This window comes from Sturnira hondurensis, unplaced genomic scaffold, assembly GCF_014824575.4.
Source record: "Sturnira hondurensis isolate 20B ecotype Veracruz unplaced genomic scaffold, ASM1482457v3 Scaffold0007401, whole genome shotgun sequence".
Lineage (NCBI taxonomy): Eukaryota > Metazoa > Chordata > Mammalia > Chiroptera > Phyllostomidae > Sturnira > Sturnira hondurensis.
In genome coordinates this window covers 5776222-5803339 of record NW_028080032.1, presented here as the reverse complement: position 1 = coordinate 5803339, position 27118 = coordinate 5776222, and the positions used below count along the sequence as shown (strand labels likewise).

Below are 27118 nucleotides of genomic sequence, written 5' to 3'. Positions count from 1 at the left end.
TTATGCTTTTTTAAAAATGTAGACATTCACATTTTTTAAAACTCTAAGTAGCTTTCAGGTTTCCTTTAGTGTCTATCCAACGCATTTCATCAAGAAACCTTCTTTAGAAATTGCCGAAACTGGCCACGCGCCTGCGGAAATCTTTTTTGGCTGGGCGAACGCCCTTAGTCAAAATGGCCGCAGCTTCTTTCCTTTGCCCTTGCTTTCCCTTAGCAAAGATGGTTTCAAACCTATCTTTTCCCATAGTAAACATGGCGCCTCCACTTCCGGATTCTCAGTCGTTGCTGCTACGGGATGGTGAGTGTAATTGGCGAGTTTTTTGGCGGGTTGTCTGGATTGATTTAGAAATGGCTCGGGACTGAGGGCAGATAAAGGGTCCTCACAGCGCTTCACATCGTTGTATCACAGTTGTGAAGCGACATGACTGCTTCTCCTGGCACAGTTTCTGCCCATCCACACCCTCTTCCACCCAACATGTGGGCTCCGTAGCTTCTGCAGCCTTTGCTTTGGGGAATCCAGAGAGTTTGCAGGCAGTGGATGAGCTTAGGTTCTTTTTTAAAAAATAGCTTTGTTGATATATAATTTGCATAAAATAAAATTCACCTTGTTAAAAGTTTGGTGAGACGGCTTAGAAAAAGCTATTCCATTTTGGGCCTGTTGTGGTTTTTTACCACTAGCTTTCTTTTTTTTTTAGATAATGGTTTCAGAGTTTTTGTTTGTAGCATGTGCCAGAACTTCATTCCTTTATTGCAGAAAAATATTTCATGTATACATATGCCAAATTTTATTCATCCATTCATTGGTTGATGGGCGTTTGGATTGTTTTCACTTTTTTGCGTATTTTGAATAAAGCTGGTTATGAACATTTGTGTAAGGCTTATGTGAACACATGTGTTTTGTTTCTTCTCCTTATGTGTCTTTATTTCTTGCACATATACCTACAAATGGAATTGCCTGGACAAAGTGTAACTCTGTTTAACCTTTGGAATTCTGGCAAACTGTTTTCCTAAGAGCTTGTACCATTTTACTTTTTTGTATGTGGATAGTTACCAGTTATCCAGTTATCACGGTGTTGGAAAGATAGTCTTTTCCCCTTAGAATTGTTTTGGTACCCAGTGGAAAAATCAGTTGATGAATAGATATTTTTCTACAGAATGCACACAGATGGCTAACAGACGCATGAAAAGATGTGCAACGTCACTAATCATCAGGGAAATGCAAATCAAAACCACAATCAGATCAGCTTATACCTGTCAGAATGGCTGTTATGAAAAAGACAATAAATAACAGGTATTGGTGAGGATGTGAAGAAAGGGGAACCCTCATGCACTGTTGGTGAGAGTATAAAATGATACAGTATAGCCACTGTGAAAAAATAGTTTGGAGGTCCCTCAAAAAATTAACAGTTCGGTAATTTCGCTTACGGCTATTTATCTCAAGAAAACGAAAAGACTAATTTGAAAAGATAAACCTTGTGTTTATTGAGGCATTGTTTATAATTGCCAAGATACAAAGTCAATCTAAGTGCCCATTGATAGATGAATGAATAAAGAACATGTATGTATGAGGGGGGAACACCCCCCCCAAAAACCCAGAATTATTTAGAAAAAATTGTGTATTTATTCTTACATGTTTAAATTTCAGCCACCTTCAAAGTACTCTCCATTTGATGCAGTGCACCTATCGAGATATTTTTCTACTGCTCAAAACAGTTTTTGAACTTGTCAATTCCAATGCCTTTTAGTGCTTCTGCCTTTTTTGTTTGTTTGTTTGTTTGTTTCACCTCTTCCATATCCGCAAAACATTTCCCTTTGAGGATTTTTTTCATCTGTGGAAATAAGAAAAAGTTGCTAGGGGTGAGATCAGGTGAGTGGAAGGTTGGGGCATGGAGGCCATTACATTTTTGGTAAAAAACTGTTGAACACTCATTGCGGTGTGGGCAAGTATGCTCGTAAATCACCCAATACGAAATCACTCCTGAGAAAGAGTCTTCAAAAAATTTCAGTAAAGCTGAATGCAGCCTCTCACAACAATGCCAGCTGATATACTGATATAGATGGGTTGCTAGAACATTCACCTAGCGGGGGAAGCCTGTACTATGTGGAGCCCACCCTCTGGAAGATAATTCTAGTTTTGGGGGCCCCTGTTGTATATAGAATGGAATATAACTTAGCCATAAAAAGGATGACATCTTGCCATTTAGGACCGCATGGATGGACCTAGTGTGCTAAGTGAAATAAGTCAGAGAAAGACAAATTCCATATGATTTTGCTTATATATGGAATCTAAAACAGCAGAATAAAAACAGGCTTCATTGACACAGAACAAACATGGCTGCCAAAGGTGAGGGGGGCAGAGGGAATTAGAAAAATAGATGAAGGGAATTAAGAGATACAAACTTTTAGTTATGAAATAAGTAAGTTACCAGGATGTAATATAAAGAATAGGGAATATAGTCAGTAATATAATAACTTTGCATGGAAACAGATGTTTACAAGACTTACTGTGGTGATTATTTCATGAGATATGTGAATATTGAGTCCCTATGTTATACAACTGAAACTAATATAATGTATATTATATATCAACTATACTTCAATTTTAAAACAAGACAATCAGTTGACTGTAAAGATTTTATATCTGGACTCTCAATTCTATTCCATTGACCTATATGTCTAATCTTTTGCCAATACTACACAGTTTTGATTATTGTGGCTTTGCAGTATGTTTTGAAATTGGAAAGTATGAGTCTTCCAACTTAGTTCTTTTTTTTCAAGATTGTTTTGGCTATTTTGGGTGTCTTTGCATTTCCATAAAAATTTTTGAAACCATTTTGTCAAGTGTCTGCCGACCTTCCCCCCCCCCCAAAACCAGGCAACTGAGATTTTAATAAGAATTGCATTGATCTGTAAATCAATTTGGGCAATAAAATATTATCTTTCATGCCATTAACATAGGGTGTTTTTCCATTCATTTATTTTCAGTTTCTTTCAACATTTATTTTGTAGTGTTCAGTGTGCATGTCTTATACATTGTTCCTAAATACTTTATTTTTTGGTACTACTATAAATGGAATTTTGTTCTTTTAATTTCAGCTTAATTTTTTATTGCTAATGTATATACATATATGAGTTTTGCAGCTCAACTTCCATCTCCATTTGTTCTTCTTTGAGGCTTAGCCCAAGGCTCTCTCCTCTTCTTTATTTATGTGTGTGTGCCTGTATATATTATATGGTTAGAACCATTTGAGAATATAATGTAGACATCATGTCCCCCTACCAATATATATTTGAGGGGCATTCATTTCTGAAGAATAAGGACATTCCCTTATACATAGGTTTTGTTGAAAATAGAAGCAATTTGGGCATGTTGAAAATCTAAGTGATGGTCCAGTGGAACAGAGGTGAGAGAAGGATTGTTGCCGCCGAAGGCTACAGACAGATCCCAAGGGTGGGATCTCAGGTCCAGGTTGGCCCCTGTTAAGGAAAAGTGAAGAGCGGGGACCCAGTGTGCAGGTGCGGCAGCTGTGTTTTGTTTGACAGGAGAGTTGAGGAAGTCCCTCTCTGATGGACTCTGTTTTGTCACTTAGGAAGTGAGATGTTCTGCAGAGAAGAGGAAGAAGGTTGTGAGTGACGGGGAGGGTCTGAGTTGAAGAAGCCTGGAGAAAACATAAAAGAGTCAAGGAGATGAAACTAATACAAAATAATATTAAATATAAGCTGATTGAGAAATGAAAAAAATTAAAAAGAAAGAAAAAATCATGGAAAAAAGAAGAGTCAAGGACAGCGGGAGAGGGAGTTAAGAGATAAGTGTTTCAGGGTTTGTTTGACCAGATAGCCCGTTCCAGGTTGGTGCTTACTCTTTAGAGTGAGCCAGCTCTGCCCTGTTCGGTGACTCTGAGGACCAGCTCATGGCGAGTTGGGTAGATAGTTGAATTCGTGTAGGCTGGAGTTTTGCCAGAAGGCTATGATGAAAAGACAGGATGGGCAGGGAAGGGAAGTTTGGGGTATTAACCAGGCTGTGGACCATAGAAGTTACTGAATAAGGATGAAAGAAGTGGGGTGGCTACTGGATGGGAAATAAAGGGGCAGATGGACTGGAGGTAGGCTGGGGAGGTAGGAGCCTATAATTTGCCTTTTAATTATTACTATTTCAGTTATTGGAGTTAGACATTAGAGCACATTACTATAGTAAATATTTTGCAGGCCTTAATATTATATAATTTTTACGACAATCCTATAAGGGAAGCAAGCATAATCATTAAGCCATTTTTATAGATAAGGAAAATGAGGTTAAGTGACTTGCCCAAGGCGACACAGCTAACAAGTGACAGCAGGGGTTTGAACCTGCGTCTCTCCCACTTCAGAGACCTTGCACATGTCTCGACATTTCTGCAGAGCTTCCAGTTGTGTTCCCTGCTTCTTCCAGCTGAGAGGGTTTGGAAGTGCGAACTGATCATATCACACCCAACTCAGAAGCTTCCATTGCATTGAAATTTAAATGGAAATAGTGTAAAAATAAGATAAATTGACAGATTGAGAGAGAGTTGCATAGGTGGATAGTTATCTGATAGGAAAAAGCGTGGTAAAATATTAGTTGTGAAACCTAAGCAGTAGCTGTAATTCTTTCTAGTTTATGCTGAAAACTTTCATGTAAAAGACTGGGAAGGAAAAGCCTTAATAGAAAAAGTGAGGTTAAACCACTTCTCTGTGGACCCTGACTGACTTGCATTTTGGGTGTGTAAGGGTCTGTAGAGTAACAGAAGTGGTTGCCTTCTCTTGGTGAGCAGTTTTTCGGTACTAAGAGACTTCCTATGCCTGCGGTCCCAGGCATTTCTTGCATTGAAAAAGAATAGTTAGATGGTGTAATTCAAGCACTTTTAAAAGAGGAAAATATGCATTTCTGGACAAGGAAAGTGAACAACAATAGTTCTGGGGCAAAAGGTAATCATTGTGTTCTACTTACTGGCCTACATAGTTTCAGATCCTAATAAAAAATGTTTCAGCTCTACCCTATTATTGCTTTCTCCTGTACAAATTCACCGAGTCCCAAATAATGTATTTTACATACACAGATACTTATTTTATAATAAAAGGATTCGGCCTTTCAGTAGGCATTTTTTTTTCTTTATTTGTTCAAATGCCTAGTTTGGAATGTTTTTGACATTTAACATAAGTGATTCTAAAAGGAAAGATACATATTATACCAGTGTGCTGTTAGTTTTCAGAAAGGATTCCTTTTGTTTCCTGTCAGTAATGACACCTTGAGTTGCTGATCCATTTCAAGGCACCTTGGCTGTCAGGCAGAATATGCTGATGTCATTCATTGACCTGTTTGTTCCCTTCCAGAAGGCTCCGGAGCAGTGTTTGGTAACAGGAGCAGAGGGGGAGGAGCCACCGAGAGCCTGCCGAAGAGGTGTTTGCTGCAACCTCAGGCCTGGTTGGCTAACGTAACACGTGTGAAAAGACAGGACGTACTTGATCACTCACCCCCTTTCAGAAGCAATCAGCTGATGTCTTGGCTCACTTTCTGCCAGGCCAAATGTCCCTGCCGGGACGAATGTCACTACAGCATATGACTTGGTGTGCCCAAACAAGAAGGATCTTGCCAGGCCTCTCTGTTGATTTGTTTTCATCCACCTCCTGTCTGTGCCTGACTAGATCACAGTGTGGAGACTGGGCAGGCATAGGGGCTGGGAGGTCTTGGTGCTGAGTTCATCCGGGCTTGGTACTTTCTAGATGGGACAAGTGACTCTCCTTGTCTCTGTGGCTGGGTCTGGCTGACTGTGAATGAGGGTAATTGGATGACCTGCTCCACAGAGCTGTTGCCGCTGAAGCTCTTAGGACACCGATGGCTTCCGAGAAGCGCCTGATAGATGCGAACTACTCTTGTTATGCTGTCCATGTTATTCTGGGATTGTGTCTTTCATTCAACTTAACAAGTTCAGACTGTCATTTTAACAGTGGCATATTCCATAATTTGGAATACTGCCTCCTCCCAACCTCATTTCTTTTCCTGTCTTCTCTGACTCAGTTGGTAATACAACCCAGATGTTACCCTCAGTGGCCCTCTGTTACTCTTTGGCTCCTGTATTCATTCAGTTATTAAGTTCTACTCTCATTTTCCTTCCTAAACATGTTCTTAACCTGCCCCCTGCTCTTGGCCAATCGTGCCCTGCCCTTGTTCACATGCTCTTTTTCTCTCACTGGGGCCAGTGCAGGTGAATGAATTCCTGTTGCTTTTGAGATTGCCTGCCAGCAGGTATAGGCGCTGCAAATCCATCTACAGATCTGACTGTGTTCAGGGCTGTCAAACTCATTTTCACCAGGGTCCACATTGGCCCCGTGGTTGCCGAATGCAATTTTAGGACTGCGTAAATGTAACTACTCCTTATGTAGGGGCAAGGAGCTCTACATTCGGCCCATTGAAGGCAAGCACGAGGCCGATGTGGCCCCCAGTGAAAATGACTTTGACCACCCCCCCCATTGTAACTCCTCTGCGTGGTGCATGGTGGCCCACGGCAGTCTCAATGCATGCTGTTGTCTATGACAAGATTTATTGATGGCAACAACTTGCAGTGCAGAGAGTAGCAGAGGATCCTGGGTCTCCCCAGACTCACAGTTATTTTACAGAGAGGTGGGCAGGGTTGGATGCACCGCAAAGAGCTCCCCATTAGAGAACCCAGCCCACAGGTGGGTATAGACGCAGCAGAACGTAGACTTATTTTTAATAAGAAATGTCCAAACGCTGAACCTAATAAGCTGCTTTCATGGTCTCCAGAACTCAGCTAAAGAGTTTGTGTGTCCAAGGACTTGCTGTCCTTCCCAGACCTGGCACAGGACGAGGAGAGGGTCCCAGCTGAGACCACATAGTTTGTCCCTCCCTAGTTACATAGTGCGTGGCTGTTCTTTGACTCTCACTTTAAACTCCTGACACTCACGCTATTCGTGGTTGCTCAGACTGGTTCTTCTGGTGTTCATGCTGTCCTCTGGCCAGGGCCTGGCCTGCCTTATGCTTGGGGATAACCCCCTCCCGAAAGCCTGCTGCCTCTTCCTGGGCTCTGCTCTATTACGTCATTTTGTGAACGGGTGTGTTTCTGTGTTTGGATCACCTCAAACTGTAAGCAACTTGAAGGAAAGTTCCGTCACATTAACCTTTGTATCCCCAGGGCCCGGCACCTGGCCTGGCATGTTAAGCAATAGCCGAATGCATGTTTGAGTAGACCACAAAGGAAAATGCAAATCACCTATAATCTCACTAGCCAGGAACTGAATCACTGAATTAGTTACCCGTGAAATTCATTGGGGATATACTCTTCCAGATTTGATTTTTCTAGCTATAGAGCTATATTTTTCACACAGACACACACACACACACACATACCCACAAATGATATTTTATTTCACAGAATCTGGATCAAACCCTACCTCTTGTTTTAAAGTCTTTTTCCATCAGATATCTTGGTTTCCCTTCTCATTAAATAGTCTTACAGTCCTCGGGTAGTAGTGCTGCCCAGTATTTCATCCTTATCAGACATACAGCTTATTTTCCAGCTGGAATTATTAATGCTTTCTTTATGTAATGGGAATATTTGTTTCCCGTGCTGAAGAAATGTGGTAAGCAAATACTAGACTCAAAGTAAGGGCGAGGAAGTAAAGACACGTTATTCTCGTTGTACTGTGCCTTGGCCTTTAAGATTCTGGAATTTTAATCCACAAGTTGTGACTGTTTGTAATGGAGGTTCCTCTGTGCGATGCCTTTTGTGTTGACGGTTTCTTTTTTTTTTCATGGCAGGACTATGGCAACTCAGGAAGCCGCTCCAGGCAGCCAGTCAGAGAACAGTGCTTTGGAACTGCCATCTGCTTGTGACATAAGAGATTACGTGCTGCAAGAAGCCAGCCAGGAGGCCCCCGGCGAGACTGTTAGTTCTGTAGAAGCCCTTTCTATTCCTTCCTCTTCTGAGGCGGACCCAGGTACGGAGCAGAGTTTAAAATAAACTAACTTTAACAAAACCCCAAACCCTAACATAGGTATGCCATGGTTTGTTTCTCTCTCGCTGGAATCATTCATTGGCTCAGGTAGAAAAACATCTTATCTAAACAGAACTGGGGAGAGACTTCAAAGGACAGCCTCCCTGGTGTAACCATCACAAAAGACCGTTTCCTGCAAGCCTTTTTTTGAGGATGTGGGTCTAAGTCCCTTTCTGATCTCCATCCAAATGCATTCAGAAGCAGGGGAACGCTTGGTTCAACAGGGAGAGTGCAATTGTTTTTTGGGTTTTGTTCTTTTAAAACTTCAGAAAATAGCAATGTGGGCCAATTATGCATTATAGTTAACAGTAATAAGGGCTTTAGTATTCCTCATGTGAAGGATACTCTGGATTTAGGTAGCAACTTTTCTACAAGTTTCTCTGACTGAATTACCCAAAAGTCTGTTATTTGAGTTTAATGATAGTTGCTTGACTTACGACCATCTCTGGTTGTAAAGCTCACATCGTCCTGTTCATTGCCCAGTTCAGACCTGGTGGTTCTCAGCCCCGGATTCAGAGCCTGGTTCTGTTCTTCCAGAGAATTCAGTGTGGACTCAGTTTTTATTTGTTATTGACTGGTATATGAATAATCCGTAGGAAAGTAACTGTCATTGTTTAAAATGTGGTTGACAATTCTAAAAACGAGAAGCATGTTGAAATATTTACATTGAAGTATTTGTTATGCTAATAGTACAGGCATTTTGTGGGGAAAAAATGCTCTTTTAGAAACTCTCATAAAGGTCTGACTGTGGGAAGGCGCAGTCCGGGACAAAGACAACCATTTTGGGTGGTATCGGTGGCCGTGCTGGGTCAGATTGTCTGGCTTGAATTCTGGTCCTGCTTCTTCCTGTGGTTTGACCTTGGGCAGGTCACTTGGCTTCTTCTGTTTCGGTTTCCTCATTTGTAGAATGGAGATAGTAACACGTGCCTCATTGTGGGGAGGGATAATGAACATACATGAGGCAGATGGAAGACTCTTGGAAACCCGACTCTTCCTAACCTCACAGCATCTGGGCCACTCACCCCACCACCACGCTGACCAGGCTCTCTACGTTTGTGACCTTCCACCTCCAGGGGGTGGAAGGTCACACCTCCTTTGTGCTGATGCGCCATCACACACCGTTTTCCTAGCGTTTTCACTCTTCCGTCCTCCTGGATGACTGTTTTGTATCTCCTCCTCTCCTTGCAAACCTCGGTGGCCTCCGCTTCTCTGATGACCTCACTAGCAGGTAAGCAGCTCATCGGGATGAGCTGATTTTCTGTTTCATCGAGGAACCAGAAGCAATCAGAAAAGAATGACTACACACACTCCACATCCACCAGCTTCCTTCCCTCTGGTATCTGTGGGAGACCAGTGGCTGTTTTATCTTCCACTTCTGCCCTGGATCCTGTCTTCTCTCGCCGGCCCGAGGCTGTCACTCTGGCAGTCTGCTGTCTCATCGGACCGCCACTCCCCACTGTGAAGTCCAGGAGACCCTCCCCAAAGCTCGTCCTGCTTGCTCCGTCAGCCGCCTTTGTACAGTGGACGTTATCGTTCTTGAATTCTTTCCTCACTGGGCTTTCTGAGAAGTAGCCTCTCAGGGTTCTCTTCTTACTTTACTGTCAATTTGCTGTCAGTCTCCTTTGGTGGTTTCTTCTTGTCTCCCCGGCCTTTTACTGTTGGGGAGCCCCGGGGCTGAGTGTTCAGATCTCTTCTCCATTGTCACTCACTTCTGAGTCTTATCCAGTCTGGGGGCCTTTCACCCTTAGTACCTGGCTCAGTCTCACATTTCTCTCTCCAGCTTAGATCTCTAGCTTGACACCTAGACCATGTGTTTACTTGACATCATCACTTAGATTTCCATTAGAGTTCTTATTTAAACAATACATTTTTGGGTTTTTTTAGTTCTTAAATTTGACACATCCTAACCCAAATTCCCAATACTCCTACCCCCACCCCTTCTCCAGTCCCTTCTCCCTTCTACACACATACGTACACTTGTTATTTGAAACTTTCTCATCTCAAAAAAAAGCACTTCCGGCCCTGGCTGGTGTAGCTCAGTGGACTGAGCGCTGGCCTGCGAACCACACAATCGTGGTTTGATTCCCAGTCAGGGCACATGCCTGGGTTGCAGGCCAGTTCTCGGTTCCCGGTTCCCGGCAGGGGACGAATGAGAGGCAACCATACATTGATATTTCTCTCTCTCTCTGTCTCTCTCTCTCTCTCTCTCCTTCCCTTCCCCTCTAAGATAAAGAAATAAAATCTTTAAAAAAAAAAAGCACTTCCATCCTTCTGTTCACTTAAACAAAAATCTCGGGGTCATCCTCAACTTTCTTCTTGCTCTTAAACCTCACATCCAGTCCAATGGCAAATCCTGTGAATTTTACCTTCAGAATAAATCTAGGATCTAAACAGTTTTTGTCATTTCCACTGCCACCACCCTGCTCCCAGCCAGTATCATCTGTCTTCTGGGTTACTGTTACAGTCTGCTAAGTGAATTTTTCCACACCTTCCTTATCTTCCCACAATCCCCTCTCAACACAGCAGCCAGAAGGACCCTTTTAAAATATAAATCAGATCATGTTAGTCCTTGGTACAAAACCCCCCATGGCTTCTCTTCTGACTCAGGGCAAGAGCCCAAGCCCTTCCCCATGCCTTATCTGATCTCACCTCCTCTACCTGCATCTCAGGACTAGGCCTCTGCCCCACCAGGCGTGTCTCTCTGCCCCGGGTGCTCACCCTGCTGGGAGGCCACCTCTGTCTCCTGTGTCTGAGAGCCAGCTCCTGCTGATGATCCTTTATCGTACCCTTTCCAGCTTTATGCTTCGCGGAAGGTCTAGTGCCATCCAATGTCCTGTGCATTTAACTGTGGCAGCCTGGCTTGTAAGGCTGTGGGCCCAGGCTCAAACCTAACTTTTGTAAAGGATTCCCCATTTCGCCTTGCAGTCGCCTGTGGCTATGGGCCTATCACTGACCTGCTCTCCCCAGGCAGGCTTTTTGAAGGGGCTGCCTACCCGCCTTCATTTTATTTCCTCTCACAATTTTTCCTCATTCCTGGGTATGTGACCTTCGACCCCACTACTCACTAGGCTAAGCCTCCTCTTGTTGATGCCAGTGACCTTCACCAGGAGCTACACCCAATGGACACGTCTCTGCCTTTCTCTGTGTGTTCATGCCCTGGAGGAGGACACTAGTGGTAAGGGATGTGAGGCTTAAAAGTACTTTCTAAGAAACAAATGAATTGATAGCAACTGAGAGTATTAGAAAAAACTCAGAAGCCTTAGTCATTAGGCACTTCAGTCTGGGTACCCAAAGGTAAGTGAGGCTGGGTTATATTTGTCTAAATAAACAGCTCAGCTGTCCTTAAACGACCAACCAGCCACTTCTCATGACGTGCTGGTAGAGTAAACAACTTGTCACTTGAGCCAGGCACAGGAGCACAAAGCTCCCTCCTTCTGCCCGTCCTGCTGAGATAAGGCAGAAGCCCACACCCCGGGAAGGCCTTCCTGAGATACTGTTTCCACCCCGTTCCTCTGCGTAGGTGCCTCTGAGGTTTCACTGTGTACTTCCACTTTCCTGCCAGCTCCGGTCAAAGCCCAGTGCCTCGTTTTCAGGACTCCGCGTCATCGGGTGTCTCGGGTATTTGTTCAGAATATTTAACAGCCAGTTCAGCAGCACAGCAATATTTTGACACGTGGCAAGGCTGTAAGGTGCATGCCAGGTTAACAGAGGACCTTGCTCCAGTCTGACTGCTCATGACACAGGCCTGCCACACCTGTTGGGTCTGTTTTTACGCTGGGGCAGACCTAAATGCCACAGCTGGGCCGCATCGTCCTCCAACGTGAAATGTGCCTCTTTCTCCCTGGTCAACTTCAGTGCACTTCAGAGGCTGCCGAACTGAATCCATCAGTTTAGTCCTGAGGACATAATTGTTGATGGACACAAACTCTCTGCCTCGAAGATACTTGTTCCCTTGCTTTTTTGCTGTGGGCTCAAGGAAAGCATAGAGTGAACAGAGTGGGAGCCCCGAGGGGGATGGCAGATGGTTTGGTTAAACCTCACGAAAGCCAGGTCACGCAGGCTTCCTGGAGGCCCAGTCCTGTGTGCGTTACTGTAGCTTGATAAACCCTGGGTAGCTCACATGGCGTATATGTCGCCAGCGACTCCTGAAGCCTTTGTCCTGGATTGCACCCGACAGATATGCCAATATAGGACAGACTTTCCTGGAGTTGTGTCTAGACATCATGGTTAGGAGGTGGGACGTCTCAAGCCTTTCCTCAAACTTGAACTTCTGAGATCAGTTGTTGGACAAATGGGTTGAATGTATACAGTGGGTTGAATATTAAACACACTAAGTCTTTGATGATTAAAGGCCCTAGCTGATGGACAGCTACTGTTTCAGGTAAATTGTGCTTTCATGCCTTCTTATTTTTCTTTTGGAATTTGTCAACATCCAGTCTTCAAAGGCCATTTTATAACCTGTATATTTAGGCATTTCACCCAAGAAATTTGATATGTAAGAGTAGATAAGCTCTGGCTGGTGTAGCTCAGTGGATTGAGTGTGAGCTGCGAACCAAAGGGTTGCCAGTTTGATTCCCGGTCAGGGCACATGCCTGGGTTGCAGGCTAGGTCCCTGGTGGGGGCCATGTAAGAGGCGGCCACAGTTGTTTGATATTTCTCTCTCTCTTTCCCCCTCCCTTCCCCTCTCTCTAAAAATAAATAAATAAAATCTTTTAAAAAAATAGATGAATATATCTTTTTTCTTTTAATGATCATGAGACATTATGAGCTCTTAAACCCAAAGTTTCAAAGTAGAATTTATATAATTATAGAGATGTTGTTGTCATTTTTAATAAGAGCCAGGATATAGTTTAGATATGGAAATAATATTAAAGATTTTTCAGAAGAAAAAGAAAATTGTTTAATAAAAATATATTTCTATGAGCATTCAAAACCCAAGTGTTTACAATAATAAACTTTTAAAATAAAGGTTTCAAAATACGATGTGGTAAACAAGAATTAATACATTAGTAATTAAAATTTTAGATAATGAAAGTACAACAAGAACACTTAACAAAATAGAAAATGTCCTAAGTTATATCTTAAATGATAATTACATGTAAATCTTCTCATATTTATAGCATTAGATATATATTTTAAGATAAGAAGGGGAAAATGATGGAAAAGAAAGAAAGGGAAGTGAAATAAAATAGGCAGAAAATTGTTCATTTTAATAGTATGTAGAAGAGATTCTTTGAAGATACAGAATAAATGTGTGAATGCACACACCAGGCAAGCCCTTCCAAAGGGTGCTTTCTCACTTTAATGAAAATTCTTTAATGAAAAGAGTAACGGTAAGTTTCAGGTACAAAAGATTAACTTTTTCTCCTTAAGTTTTAGTGACTTTTAAAAATATGAACACATTTAAGAGTGAAATAAAATGAAAAAAACTCACAAAGCAGACCATTTTCATGTTAAAGTGTCTTTTTACATTGAACTAAAAGACATTTTTAAAAAATATGTGCATTAAAATGATGTGCAACCTGGTGTCTCACCACCTGGCGCCATTTGCACTGAACCTAAGATCCTGAGGAAGAGACCGGAGGTGGATGGTCCAAGTCTCAGAGAAATCGTACAACAGAACCTGGTGCTTCCTATCACGTAGCAGGTTGATGGTTTGGGAGGGATTTTTTTTTGGAAAGTCTGAATGTTTGTATGACACCGCATCTCTGCATTTGTTACCACTTTCTGGAATGGATTGAGTGACGCAGATTCAGCCATGTAGACTTGATTTCAGGTCCAGAATGGGGTTTTGAACTCTGTGCTTGCAACTGCTGGATGGCAGCAGCATGTGCTGACTGCGTGGCCCAAGTAGTGAAGGAGAAGCCATCAGTGTATATGATGAAGGCCCACAGAGTTAGTGAATGGCGTAACTTCTGGGCCAGTGGCTTTCAGAGCGTACTTCACACAGCCCTGTAGGGGCTCTGTGGTCAGGAGAGGGAGGCAGTAGTGAATTTACGGGGGCTTGGACTCTCTACTCTTGCACATCCATGTTAGCTTATTTACTGTGTGGGTTTCCAGACAAGCATTCATTGGAAGAAAGGATATCAGGGCCAAAAAGAGTTTGAACACCACCACGCTCACCTAGTTGTCTCATTTTCTACAGGGGGAAAGTAAACCCCAGGATAATGAAGAAAATCAGCAAGGTCACAGAATAACCTGGCAAGTCCTGTTTCCTAGGAGACAGGCCCTCTGTACGGACTACGCCTGAGTGTGACTGTTCTGTCCCTTTAAATAAAAAATTAAAAAATTATATGGTTCTCTATTTTAGGCTGCTAAGTTGTAGATAACGGCCAGTAGTCATTAGAGATGATAATAGTTGAAGAGTAGAATTATTTTTAAAGGCTCAAGCATGCTATTTGCCATCTGGGACATTTCTCATGCCTCACTTTTGAGCTTCAGGGACATGTGCTGCAGGAGACGAGACTTGTTTACTTCTGTGCACTTTGCCTGCAGCCACAGTTCTAAAAAGAAATCCCAACTGAGTTGAAAAACGGGCTGTGTTCCTACTGACAGCCACACCTACGGACATTTATCTTTTCAGGCCACGTAAACAGCAGTGCCCACATGGTCTGACTGGATAGTGCTCCTCCAGGGCTTCCCTAAGTGAACATTCATGCGTGACTTGTTGCTCAGCTGCGTCTTCTTAAACTATGAGAAAGCAGCTTGATTAAAATCGGTTCAGTGCAGGGTCTGGCAGAAGTAAGGCCTGCCTGAGTGTGATTGGTAGGGTCCATGAATGTCTCGCACAAGATGGGCAGCAATTTGAACATTTCACCTAAAATGTCACATGGTGTGCTCGAGTGTGATATTGTTATGTTACCGAATTACGTGCTTATGATTTTGTAATGAAAAGGGGACCCTGTATCTAGTATGTGGTCACTACTATCATTCACTGTTACATATTTGTAGGATAAAGAAGACTCTACACAATTAAAGGGAAGACAGAAAGATGAATAGTTTGTCATTTATTATACACTCACATCCTAGGCGTTGTGCTACGTATTTTTCGTGCACTGTTCCTTCTGATTCCCACATCTACCCCTGAGAAATAAATACTACTATAGTCACCATGTTACCTATAAGGAAATAGAGCCTCACAGAGAGGTTACATATTAACGTGTCCTCCAAAGAATGGTGGAAAGTTGAGGCTCAAATCTGGGTCAGGCTGACTTCAAAGGCAGAACTTGAAAGAAATGCAAATATCCAGGTATGAGTAAGTCCTAAATAGCATTGAGTCTTAAATACAGTTACCTCCGTCGCTGCTAGCTTCTTCCCGCCGAGTCAGATGCAGAACACCATCAATATCAGCCCCCTCTCGGAGCGACCAGCGATGTTCACTGCCCACTGTGTTCCCCTTTCATCCTCTCATCTTCCCTTTGTTGAAGAAGCTCTACCTACCTGCATACTAATCAGAGAGAAGGCATTGCTTTCTCAGTTAAATTTCTCACACCAGATAGGATTCAGTTTCTTATGTTAAAACCAAGGGAAGGGAAAAAAAAAAGAAGTCAGGAATTTTAACTCTGTTTGCTGGAATGAATGAAACCCTTGATAACTGTTTCTGTCCAGAAGAAATATTCTCATCTGGCCTGGGAACTCTAATTATTTTTGGCTCTTTGCCCTTTGAAGTTGTAAGTCACGTTTTTTGTCTGCTGGGTGGCTGTGCTTTGTAGACCAGCAAGCTTCCTGAAATTTTTGATAGAGCTGGGTTTTGCTAACATCATATTAGCAAAACCCAGCTTATTGAAGCATAGCTTTTAAGGATAAATGCCTTTAAATTCATACCTGTTTGCCTCTCAGGGTTAATGTTTTGTTCTCTGCTTCATCTAATCGCAGTGCCTGCAGCTGCTGCCTTCTAAACCTAGTCCCTCGCATGTGAGTAGAGAATAAGGGCGTAGTACCTGGCACATAGTAGGTGCCCAGTAAAGGCTGGTTGAATGACTAGATGAAAAACACATATAAGTGAAATTCAGTGTGATTTTAAAATAGAGATAAAGTATAACAGTACCTTGATTACCAGTTTATAACTTTATCATATTTAAGCTGGGATTGGTCTTGTGTATTATAGTATGAGAAAGTTTCTAAGTTAAATAGAATATACTTTTATGTAAGCACTGAAGTTGGTTGGTTTAACTCATTGGGAAAGTCTTTAGCCTAAACTAGTCTTCCTAAAGCCCCTGGATTTTTTCCTTAATAATAACAGTGAAAAACAGCAGAGAAATGAACATCTGTGAGGAGTAAAATGCCACTGACCACAGAAAATTGCCATTACATTTCTCCGTCGCGAGGAAAGCATGTTCTCAGTGGAGGTGCTTCTTTAAGTTATTTATTCAGCAAGTGTTTCTCCAATCACAGTGTGAGGGCTTATGGTGGTAAGGATACCCCTGAAAACTTCTTTTAAAACAACATTGTTAAGAAAACGATTCCTATTACATTTTATAGTATATGAGGTTTTTTCCCTTACAAAATAATGCAGTTGAGTGGAAAATTTGAATACATTTTAAAACAAATAAGCAAAGAGACTTAGTCCCATTTCTATACAATGTACAATATTTAGTACTTATATCCAGAATTTTCTTTTACAAACAACTCTTGGAAAACATTGGGGGAATATTAGGCATAGTATAAATTTAAAAGCTGGGAAATTACCCACAGCCAGTGACATTTTAGAAGTAGGTTTTGGGGAAGAAAGTTAAAATAACTTCCCATGTTTTCAGACCTACAGGGCTGCTCTGGGTCTAGAACTTGAGAAGTGCCTGGCAAGCTCTTGATATGCGGCATAGTGTGAATCTACTGCCCTCTAGTGGCTACTCTTTTACACATTCCTGAGCCTTACTAAGAAAAAGAATTTAAATGTACTACTTGTCTAAAGCATTTGCCATTCATTCTTTGCAGAGTTTTTTGCCTACTAGCTACCAGACTTAAAGTTGTTAGAGATTATTTACTGTTGAAATCTGAGAAGCTCCCTGGCTGGCGTGGCTCAGTGGACTGAGCACTGGCCTTCGAACCAAAGGATGGCAGTTCAATTTCCAGACTAGTGCACCTGACTGGGTTGCAGGCCAGGTCCCCAGTAGGGGGCGCGCGAAAGGCAACCAAACAGTGATGTTTTTCTTCCTCTCTTTCTCCCACCCTTCTCCTTTCTCTACAAATAAATAAATAAAATCTTTAAAACAAATTAAAACAAAAAAGATCTGAGAAGCTAACTTGTCTTAAGGTCAGCCGTGTTAGGTCTATTTCCTGTATGTGCATTCTGTAACCTGCGGATCCCTTTTCATTTACTTTGCTAGATTGATTGCAGGCTAGAATGCAGACATAAAGAACGATGCCTGTTTTTTCTTTGCACATTTGCCAAGTACAAGTTGTGCTTTAAACAAAAACAAAGATAAGACCAAAGGGTTTAAATTTGCTTTATCTGATAAAATTATAGTAGCCTTGAAGGGTAAATGAACTTTTAAAAATGTTTTGGGATTTCTAATCTGACAAGATGGCATAGACCTGTTTCTCCCTGCTAAGTACAACTGTAAACCCTTGAACGACACTGGCAGGGGTAAGAAGAACAGGGATTGGTGTGGAGCCCCAAACTGACTGACTGAAGGAACAGCACAAAAGTAGGATGTCTTGTGTCTACCAACAGAACAAAGGGAACAGGACTTCATGCATCCTGACCTGAAACCCAGCAACAAGAAGGGGCCTAGGTAGACTCCTTTCTCCCCAGGATTGACCTATTGTCTGTCCAATGTCATCAGGCTAACCCAGCACCCAGAAAAGGGGAATTGTTAGGAGACCCATAACAGTAAGTGGCCACGGGAAATGTCCTGAGACTCCCATCCCCTGCTAAGCAGACTTTGGTGAACAGGAAGCACAAGCAAGGGGAATCTGCCAATGCATGTACAATGACCTGTTTTTTCTTTGCACATTTGCCAAGTACAAGTTGTGCTTTAAAAAAAAAAAACAAAGATAAGACCAAAGGGTCTTATCTTACCAAAGATAAGACCACTGGGAAGTGCCTTTGTACCCATGGGTCTGAGACTACCCTCCCCTGCCTACATTCTCTGGGGCACCTGGAAAGGGGGATTCCCACCTAAATAAGCAGTTCAGCCTGGGAAGCCTCCACCCCCAGGGGGTTTGAGGTCTTTCACCCCCACCAAGAGACTCCGTGGGCCAGGCCAGTCCTCGGGCAGCTGCAGCAGGACCTGTGGGGGCCTCGGCTGTAGCAGACAAACCTGCAGACCAAAATAAACAGCACAGGCTCTGAACGGTTACACTGTCACTGGAACCACGGCCCACCAAAGTAGGCCGTGGCCTGCGTGCCGAACCTAGAGAGGGTGCTTGTGAGCTAAAGTAAAGGACCAAAACTTTCTTAGCATAATATCGTCCGAACATAGTAGACAAAATGCTCAGGATACAACCAAAGATCCCCTATCTTGGCACCAAGAACTGAAAACCACAATTGAATGAAAAGGCAGTCACAGACACCAACCTGATGAATTAAATGTTGGAATTACCTGACAAGGATTTAAAGCAAACACCACGAAAATGCTTCAGCAGTCAATTGCCAATTCTCTTGAAGCAAATGAAAAAATGGAAAACTTCAGTGAAGAAATACAAGTTATAACAAGAAGCAAATGGAGGCCCTGGCTGGTGTGGCTCAGTGGATTGAGCGCAGGCCTGCGAACCAAAGCATCACTGGTTTGATTCCCAGTCAAGGCACACGCCTGGGTTGCAGGCCATACCCCCAGTATGGGGTGTGCTAGAGGCAACCATACATTGATGTTTCACTCCCTCTCTTTCTCCCTCTCTAAAAATAAATAAAATAAAATAAAATAAAAAAGAAGCAAATGGAAAGGATAGAATGGAAAATTGATAAATTTTAAATTATTCTTCAAGCTAAATTCCTGTAAGAAAAATTGCCTTTATGACACTAAAAGTTTTTGATACATATTTTAGTTTGTCTTCAAGAAAAGGAATGAATGTCATTTTTTCCAAAAGTCTTAATCAATACCAGTGTAATTTTTTTAAACTTTGCTAATCATACGGGCAGAAAAAGTAATTTCGTATTTCAGTATGCATTTCTCTGATTTTAATGAAAAGAAACACCGTTTTCTTGGACGTGATTTTTCTACATGTACTAGCCCTTTGACCTTGGGCAAGTTGCTACATTTCACTTTGCTCAGTTCCCTTCTCTGCAGGATGAGGATGGTCATCTTGCCTGTTCCCAGGTTGTCATGAGGCTCGAGGGAGGCATCAGGGTTTAGTACACCTGGTAAGGGCTAGCTCTCGTTGCTACTGCCGTTACGAGTACTGCCACTGGGGTTGTTTCGGACTTGCACTTCTTTATTGAATTCCCTTCCGGAAGACACCACACTTATGAAAGAAAATCATTAGGCAATTCTGTAGGAGAAGGTTTAAATCTAGTTGTGACTGTAGCTAATGCAGTAGTTCTCGACTGAAGGTGATTCCGTCCCCCAGGGGGTATTGGGTATTACTGGGTGTCACCACACCGTAGAGGGCAGTGCTTCTGCTGTCTAGGACACAGAGGGCAAAGATACTGCTAAACATGCTACAGTGCGCAGGATGCAAGAATATTCCGGCCCCAAATGTCAATAGTTCTAGTCTTCCCATACCGTCTCATTAGTTCATATAGTTCATTGCTTTTCATACTTCAAGACATCATTTGTGCCTTTTATCTTATGGATTTAAAAAAATTTAACCCCTATCATAAACAAAGCAATAAACAACAAATGTTGGAGAGGGTGCGGGGAAAAGGGGACTCTGGTCCACTGTTGGTGGGATTGCAGACTGGTACAACCATTATGGAAAACAGTATGGAATTTTTCTCAGAAAACTAAAATTGGACCTGCCTTTTGACCCAGCAATTCCACTGCTAGGATTGTATCCTAAGAACCCTAAAACACCAATCCCAAAGAACATATGCACCCTAATGTTCATAGCAGCACAATTTACAATAGCCAAGAGTTGGAAGCAACCTAGGTGCCCTTCAGTAAATGAATGGATCAAAAAACTATGGTACATATACACAATGGAATTTTATGCAGCAGAAAGAAAGAAGGAGCTCCTACCTTTTGCAACATCATGGATGGAACTGGAAAGCATTATGCTGAGTGAAATAAGCCAGGTGTTGAAGGACAAATACCATATGATCTCACCTTTGACAGGAAGCTAAACAACAAAACAAACAAGCAAGCAAAATATAACCAAAGACACTGAAATAGAGAACAGGCTGACAGTGACCAGAAGGGAGAGGGGAGGGAATTTCAGGGGAAATAGGGGAGGGATTTAGAGGAACATATATAAAGGCTACATGGACAACAACTGAGAAGGGTGGAAATGGGAGAGAGGGGGGAGCATGGGGGGTGGGATGGGATGGGAGTAATAGACAGAAAACTGTACTTGAAAAATAATTAAATAAATTTTAAAAAATAAAAAAAAATTAATCCCTGTATTTCCAAATTCAAATTATGAGATTTTTCTAAGGGCTCTTAAGACTGAAAAGTAAATTTCTACTTACATTTATATTTAAGTCATTTATATACATGGATTGTCAGGGTGGCTGGTAGGGCCTCTTCCTGGCCTCTTCCACCTCAAACTCAAAGAAATGACTAGAAAAATCATGTCTGTCTCTATATCTGGATGTTTATTTTTCTACCTATCTTTGTCTCCCTCTCCATCTCAGTCTCTATCCTTGTCTCTATCTCTATCTGTCTCTATCTCCATCTACAGCTATATATCTGTATCTATATCTATATCTATCCGTATCTCCCCATCTTCTTTGTGTATCTCTTGGAAGAAAAGAAGGGTTATCACTATGGTCCAGAAATTGGGTGTCTCATTGAAAAGCTGTGTCTGTCAGAAGAGGCTAAGTTATACTGTGGTAAAAAACAACCCACAAATCTAAGCTATTTATTTGTTTATTTATTTGTTTAATCCTTACCTGAGGACATGCTTATTGATTTTAGAGAGAGCGAGAAAGGGAGAGAAACATCAATCAGTTGCCCTCTGTAGGTCCCCCGACCAGGGAATGAACCCACAATCTAGGCATGTGCCCTTAACGGGAATCAACCCCTGGCCTTTCCATTGATAGGATGATGTTCCAACCAACTGAGCCTCAGCAGCCAGGTCATCTGAGCAATTTAAAAGTGTGTAGTTTGTGTCTCACTCATCCTACATGTTCATTTTGGGCTGTCAGGAGGGCTAGTAACCCAGGGACCATCTCAAATGTTGCCATTGTCATGTAGAGGGGAAAAGAGAGCTCCAGAGAGTTTCGATCAGCAGTTAAATAATTGCTCCTGGAGCAACAAGCATCAGACATCACTTCTACTCACAGCTCATTGCTCAGAACAGTTTACATGGTCCCGCTTCCACCACGCAGCCAGGAGGTGCAATGCTGTCAGGGGCCTGAAGAGGGGACAATTGGAACTAGTTGTCATACAGCTTTACTGACTCCCTCAAAGGCCCAGGTACAGGGGATCTGACAGAAGGAAAAAGCCACAACTGGAAGTGAGCACAGCAAAGAACCGTCGAAGGTGGGAGCTGCTCCTGGAGATACGGGGAGCAAAACACAGTAATTTATTAGAGTGCCGTGATAGGAATAGCCTGGGGGAATTGATACCCACTCACATCCCAGAGATAGAAGAACCAGAAGTGCTGTATTTTAAATTTTAAATATTTTTGATGTTTAAAAATGTTTAATGTGCTGTGCAAATTACATGAAGTCTTCTTTATAAAGTCCTGTGTTCAAAACCAGGGTGCCTGGTACAGCACCTGCCACATATTATGTGCTCAGGAAATACCGAATTGAATGATAGCTCCAACTTTACCACAGGAAAAAGCAAGTACTGGTTTTTAAATTATCATCGTCATCATCACCATCGTCATCATCCTATTATCTTATTTCATGGTTAAGGTTGGCTTTGGAAACAAGTTAGTGTCCTGACCCCGTGTGAGGTCACTTTAAGGAAGTTTTCCTGCCTAGCAGCAGCCAAGATCCAAATAAAAGGCCTGAGAATTTAGACCCCGACTTCCTTGGTTTTTAGCAGAGTCCTCATTTTTCTCTGCAACTTCCTTGACCCACCCCCTGTCTGCTCCTCTCAGCCTGTCCACTTTGTGAAAAGATGACCTTGGTCCTCCAGACCCAGATTTCCTGTTGGTGGCTTCTGTCTGCACTGGGTCTCTGGAGATGTTGGAAGTGCGGAGTGGGCTCTGGAACCAGGTCTGCCCGGGTCAAAATCTGCCTCATACTGTAAGACTTTGAAGAAGCCTCATTTGCAAAATTTGAATAATGCTGGTGCCTACATCCTAAGGCACCGTGGTGAGTCTTAAGCGAGGTGATGCTTAGAATGTTCTCTGAAGGGTGCCCAGCAGTGTGTCAGTACCTGATCCACGGTCTGAGTGATTGCCCTGGCCATCAGCACCACCCGCCTCCAGTCTCCACCCACATCCGGCTCCAGGACTTCTCCCAGGAGGAGTTTCCATGTCTCTGCCTCCCAGCTTTGCCAACCTGGATGCTGGTTTCTTTGACATTAGTTAGTTTTGTTTTAAACCAATCCCCCCACTCTCCGGAGTCCCAGGATACCATTTTTAGGGCTGGCTCAGTCTCGGGTTATTTCTGGCTTGTAACCCACATAGTTTCAGAAAGCATTTGCTAGCTCTGTCCCCTTCTGGTTTTCTTCTCTGTGAAACAGGAAACATACTTTTTTCTTCCTAATTCCAAGGGATTTGGAGGTTTTCTCTCCCTTGATTCTATGTTTTATGCCATCTCACCAGCTTGTGTGTGTCCTTAAAGTCACCCCCAGTCCTTGTTGGGGAAAGATAAAGCTATAAATAAATACAGAAACACATAAATAAAATAAAGAGTAGTTGTGAAAGCAATGAAATAAATTCAAAACATACATCTACGAGATATTTTTAGCTGGTAGGTGTCATCAGAGGCAGATGCTGAAAAATCCACCTTGTCATTCGTTCCGTCTGCTGACCTTGGAAATGTTCCAGTTGTAGACTGTGTGTAGTGTCTCCAGAAAACAGGATGCAAGAAAAACGTGGAGGAGGCAAACTTGCTTTGATCCTTTGAAGATAGAAGTTCTGAAATGGTTAACTAGCAAAGCTGAGAATATACTTTAAAAAAGATTTTATTTACTTATTTTTAAAGAGAGGGGAAGGGAGGGAGGGAAACATTGATGTGACAGAGAGACATAGATTGGTTGCCTCTCCTACACGCCCTGACCCAGGACCAAACCTGCAACCTAAGCATGTGACCTGACGGGGAATTGAACCCATGACCTTTCACTTTGCTGGACACCCAACCAGCTGAGCCACACTGGTCAGGGCTAAGAATATACTTGTAACACATGTGGCCCCAAGTTGTTAAATGGAAGAACTAACATGGAGATCACACTAAATCTCTCAGCCTCAGGAAGTGGTCACTGCAGAGGTCACACACAAAAATGATCACAAAGGGAGTATAAGTCACTTATGAATAGTAATCATGATGATTGTGCATTTGATCCCTGGTCAGGGTGCGGATGGGAGGCAACCGATTCATGTTTTTTTCTCACATTTTTGTTTCTCCCTCCCTCTCCCTCTAAAATCAATAAACATATCCTCAGGTGAGGAGTTTTTTAAAAATGAGGGTAAGTAATTGTTTATTTCAGCTCCGTCCCACAAGATGGAAGCAGCTGAAGGAGAAGAGTTCCTGCCGCAGCGCCTCCCTGAGCTGTTCGATTCCTGCCAGCGGCTTCTGGACGAGGTGGGGGGAGCGGCGGAACCCGCCGGTGCCCGGGTAGTGCAAGAGAAGGTGTTGAGGGGACTGCACCTCCTGAAGCGGTCTGCCCAGATGTTACTGCAGCTTGACTTGCTCAGCCCTAATGAAGATTTGGAAGAGGTTGCTTCCTCTGACCTGAAGTACCTGATGGTGCCAGCCCTTCAGGGGGCGCTCGCTCTGAAACAAGTCAACCCCGGCAGGCGGCTAGATCAGTTGCGGTGGGCTCGAGAACGCTTTTTAATCTACTTAACTCAGTGCCAACACTATCACGTGGCCGAGTTCGAGTTGCCTAAAACCAAGAACAACTCGGCTGAAAATAACACGGCTGGTTGTTCCGTGGCCCATCCTGACCTCGTGGCTATGGCATCTCAAAGACAGGCTCAAATAGAGAGATACAAGCGGAAGAAGGAGATGGAGCATAGGTTGTCTGCCCTGAAAGCTGCCGTGGAGAGCGGGGAAGCCGGCGACGAGCACGTTCGTGAGTATCACCTCCTGCACCTGCGGAGGTGGGTCGGCATCAGCTTAGAAGAGATCGACAGCATTGACCAGGAGATCGAGATCCTGAGGGGAAAAGATGCCCCCGAACAGGCATCGGCTCCTGGCTCAACTCCTCAGTCCAGGCCTCCGATGAAACCCTTTATTCTCACTCGGAATGCCGCCCAAGCCAAAGTATTTGGCGCTGGTTATCCAAGTCTGGCGTCTATGACAGTGAGTGACTGGTATGATCAGCGTCGGAAGGTGGGAGCTTTGCCAGATCAGGGGATGCCCAAGACAACCTCAGAGGTCAGGAGAGGAGCTCAGCAACACGAAGACCAAGAACAAAAGGAGGAAGAGGATGAAGAGGAAGCACTCCAGAGAGCTCGGGAGTGGGATGACTGGAAGGATACCCATCCTAGGGGCTCTGGCAACCGACAGAACATGGGTTAGTCCTCCCACAACAAGACTGGACGACAGGGGGCGCACCTCTTCTCCTCGAAGAAAAGCTGTGCTGTCTTCCCAGTACCCGGGTTCTGGCTTTAGCTCTGTACTACGAAGGCAAAGACGCTTCATCTTGCTTTGCATTCAAATAAAGGGGCAAGCAATTAAGTGTGTATTTATAGCCTAGATGATGAACCAGTGATTCTCGTTTTGGCATTGTCCCAATCGTGTATTTCAGTTTCTTCAGTGGAAAGGAAAGGGTATTGAGAAGTGAGCTGTGTACAGTCATTGGCTGTGTGAATTCTCCTTCAAAAATAAAGTCTTTTTTATTACAGGAGCCTGTGCAGGAAGCAAAAGAAAGAAAGTTTTCATTTCAGACCATTCTGTGTGGTTACTCTGGCCTCTGAGTTTGTAAGGCCACCACACGGGCCTCCCCTGAGCTCATGAGGTTTAGTATGTGGTCCCCTTTCTCATCCACACCTTGTTTGGTGGCCGATCCCTTTGGGAATCTGAAGGAAGGAATGAAAGCTTTCCTCCAAAAGAGCGGGGCTTCAAATGTGGTATGTGGTTTCAGAGGACCCCCGCCCCAAATCCTAGACCTAGAACTTAACATTTAAAGGAATAAAACAAGAATGACAGGAAGAGGTGGTTGCTCATTGGGGGTTGGACGCCTGTGTCCTCCCTCTTTTGATCAGAAGAGGAAGCTGCTTGCTCCTACAGCTGCATCAATTAAATTCTTGCCAAACAATATAGAGAAAAAAAGAATCTAGTGTCTCTTGCTGGTGGAAATTATGCTCTTTCACGGGATCGCAAGGAAAGTATTCCAGGAACCCACACGTGGGAGGTTGTGACATGATGAGGTTTATTTGGGGTAGAAATTGGCCGCCTCTGATTCCCAATGTCTCATCTTCATTTTTCCTCCTGTGGAAAAAGCCCAACTTTGTCTTCATCAGGCCCAGAAATAGGGCCACTGTCCAGAGACTCTGAGCCATGACGGAGTTTAGTCCACATCAAAGCTCGTTAGTCCGGTTCCGGCTGTCCTCCAGGCAGCTGGCACTGCTGTGTCCAGTACCCAGGCTTGGCCTGGAGCCTGCTGATGTCCGCATAGCTCCTGGCCATGCAGCTGCGAGGGCCACACGGTTGCTGTGGAGAGAAAATGTGTGAACAAATGGGGCAAGAGCATGTTACAGAGAGAGAGAGCGCGAGTGTGCGATTTTTTGTTAGGCTGATGACATTATCTTCAGCTTGGGAAGGACCAGGTGTTTCTTCAAACCAATCAATTTTTCAAGCTTTCACGGGCTTTTGATGGATCCATCCCCTAAACAATCTATTTCCTAGATCTTCCAGGGTTCTGTGTCCCTCATCCAATCTGATTCTTTCCCCAGGCTATACAGACAGGCCTTGATGGTCACCATCTTGATTTCTGTGTGTGTACTTACCACCCTCTGCTCCCTGCGCTGATCCGAGGCCAGAGGCCAGGCTGTTCCCTACATGGAGGAAGGGAAGGGTGTTAATCCCCTCCGTGGGGCAATGCTGTGATTCCCCTGAGTGTGTGGAGCTGTAGCTTTCTGATTAATAAGCAGTCATATGCTCCCTAGTTGATTATGGCTAATAATGTCTGACTCCCTTTGCTTCCTTCCTTTATTAATATTCAGCTACCTACACTCACACTTCCACTCAGTCTCCTGTATGTTTTTACATGACTTTCACCTGCAGGCCAGTGTTGTTCGCTCAGTGTGTGCCACATCCTGAACTCTTTCACTACCTTAGAGTGATTTGTGATTGTGCAAGAACATTTCGGTTGTGGCCTGATGCAAGGTGTACCCCAAGAGTTCCATCACAGAAGCTGCACTTGCTGACAGTGTCCATCTGCTGCTTCTGTTCCCCACTGTGCATACCAGTGCCACTTTACCATGGAAAGATGTGCTGGCCAATCAGACAAGAACTGGCATTCAGAAGCAGGGTCTTGTTCCATTTTGCCTGAGATGTTCCCTGTTGACTTGGAAAACTTGAAGTGTTTGGAAGCAGGGGTAGAAAAAACAACCCCACAGAGTCTATATATTCAGACTCCTTGGCAGTTTGTTTACTGGAAAGCAGGCTGTGTACTGGGGCGAAGTGAAGCTTTTGCCCTGCCCAGGAAATCTTGGTGCGTCCAGGCAGCAGGAAGCCTGGCAACGTTCCATGGGGATCAGCTGAGGGAAAAACAAAAATCCTGACCCCGAATGCCCTTTCTCCCTCCCAGGAGATAGTATTGCCTTGGCCGAGGAAAGCTGCACCTTAATGCCCACCTCTTGGTCTCATAAACCACAGCAATATGATTGTGTTTTTGTTTCTTACTCTCCTCTACCTGTTG

The 27118-nt window shown here is 43.5% G+C and overlaps 1 protein-coding gene across 3 annotated transcripts; it reads left to right on the top strand.

Annotated features, from left to right (window-relative positions):
• The first annotated feature begins 214 nt into the window (after positions 1 to 214).
• LOC118990883 (immunoglobulin-binding protein 1-like) lies at positions 215 to 25272 on the top strand. Of its 3 annotated transcripts, XM_037051687.1 has the most exons (4): positions 276 to 297; positions 5349 to 5473; positions 7795 to 7973; positions 23738 to 25272. In XM_037051687.1, exons 3-4 carry the CDS (start codon positions 7799 to 7801, stop codon positions 24772 to 24774), a joined length of 1212 nt encoding a protein of 403 aa, XP_036907582.1. In that variant the 5' UTR covers positions 276 to 297; positions 5349 to 5473; positions 7795 to 7798; the 3' UTR covers positions 24775 to 25272. The 3 variants fall into 3 exon arrangements, with proteins under 3 accessions (XP_036907581.1, XP_036907583.1, XP_036907582.1); XM_037051686.1 differs by lacking the exon at positions 5349 to 5473 and having other exon boundaries at positions 215 to 297; XM_037051688.1 differs by lacking the exons at positions 5349 to 5473; positions 23738 to 25272 and adding an exon at positions 14176 to 14311 and having other exon boundaries at positions 215 to 297.
• Positions 25273 to 27118: the final 1846 nt, after the last annotated feature.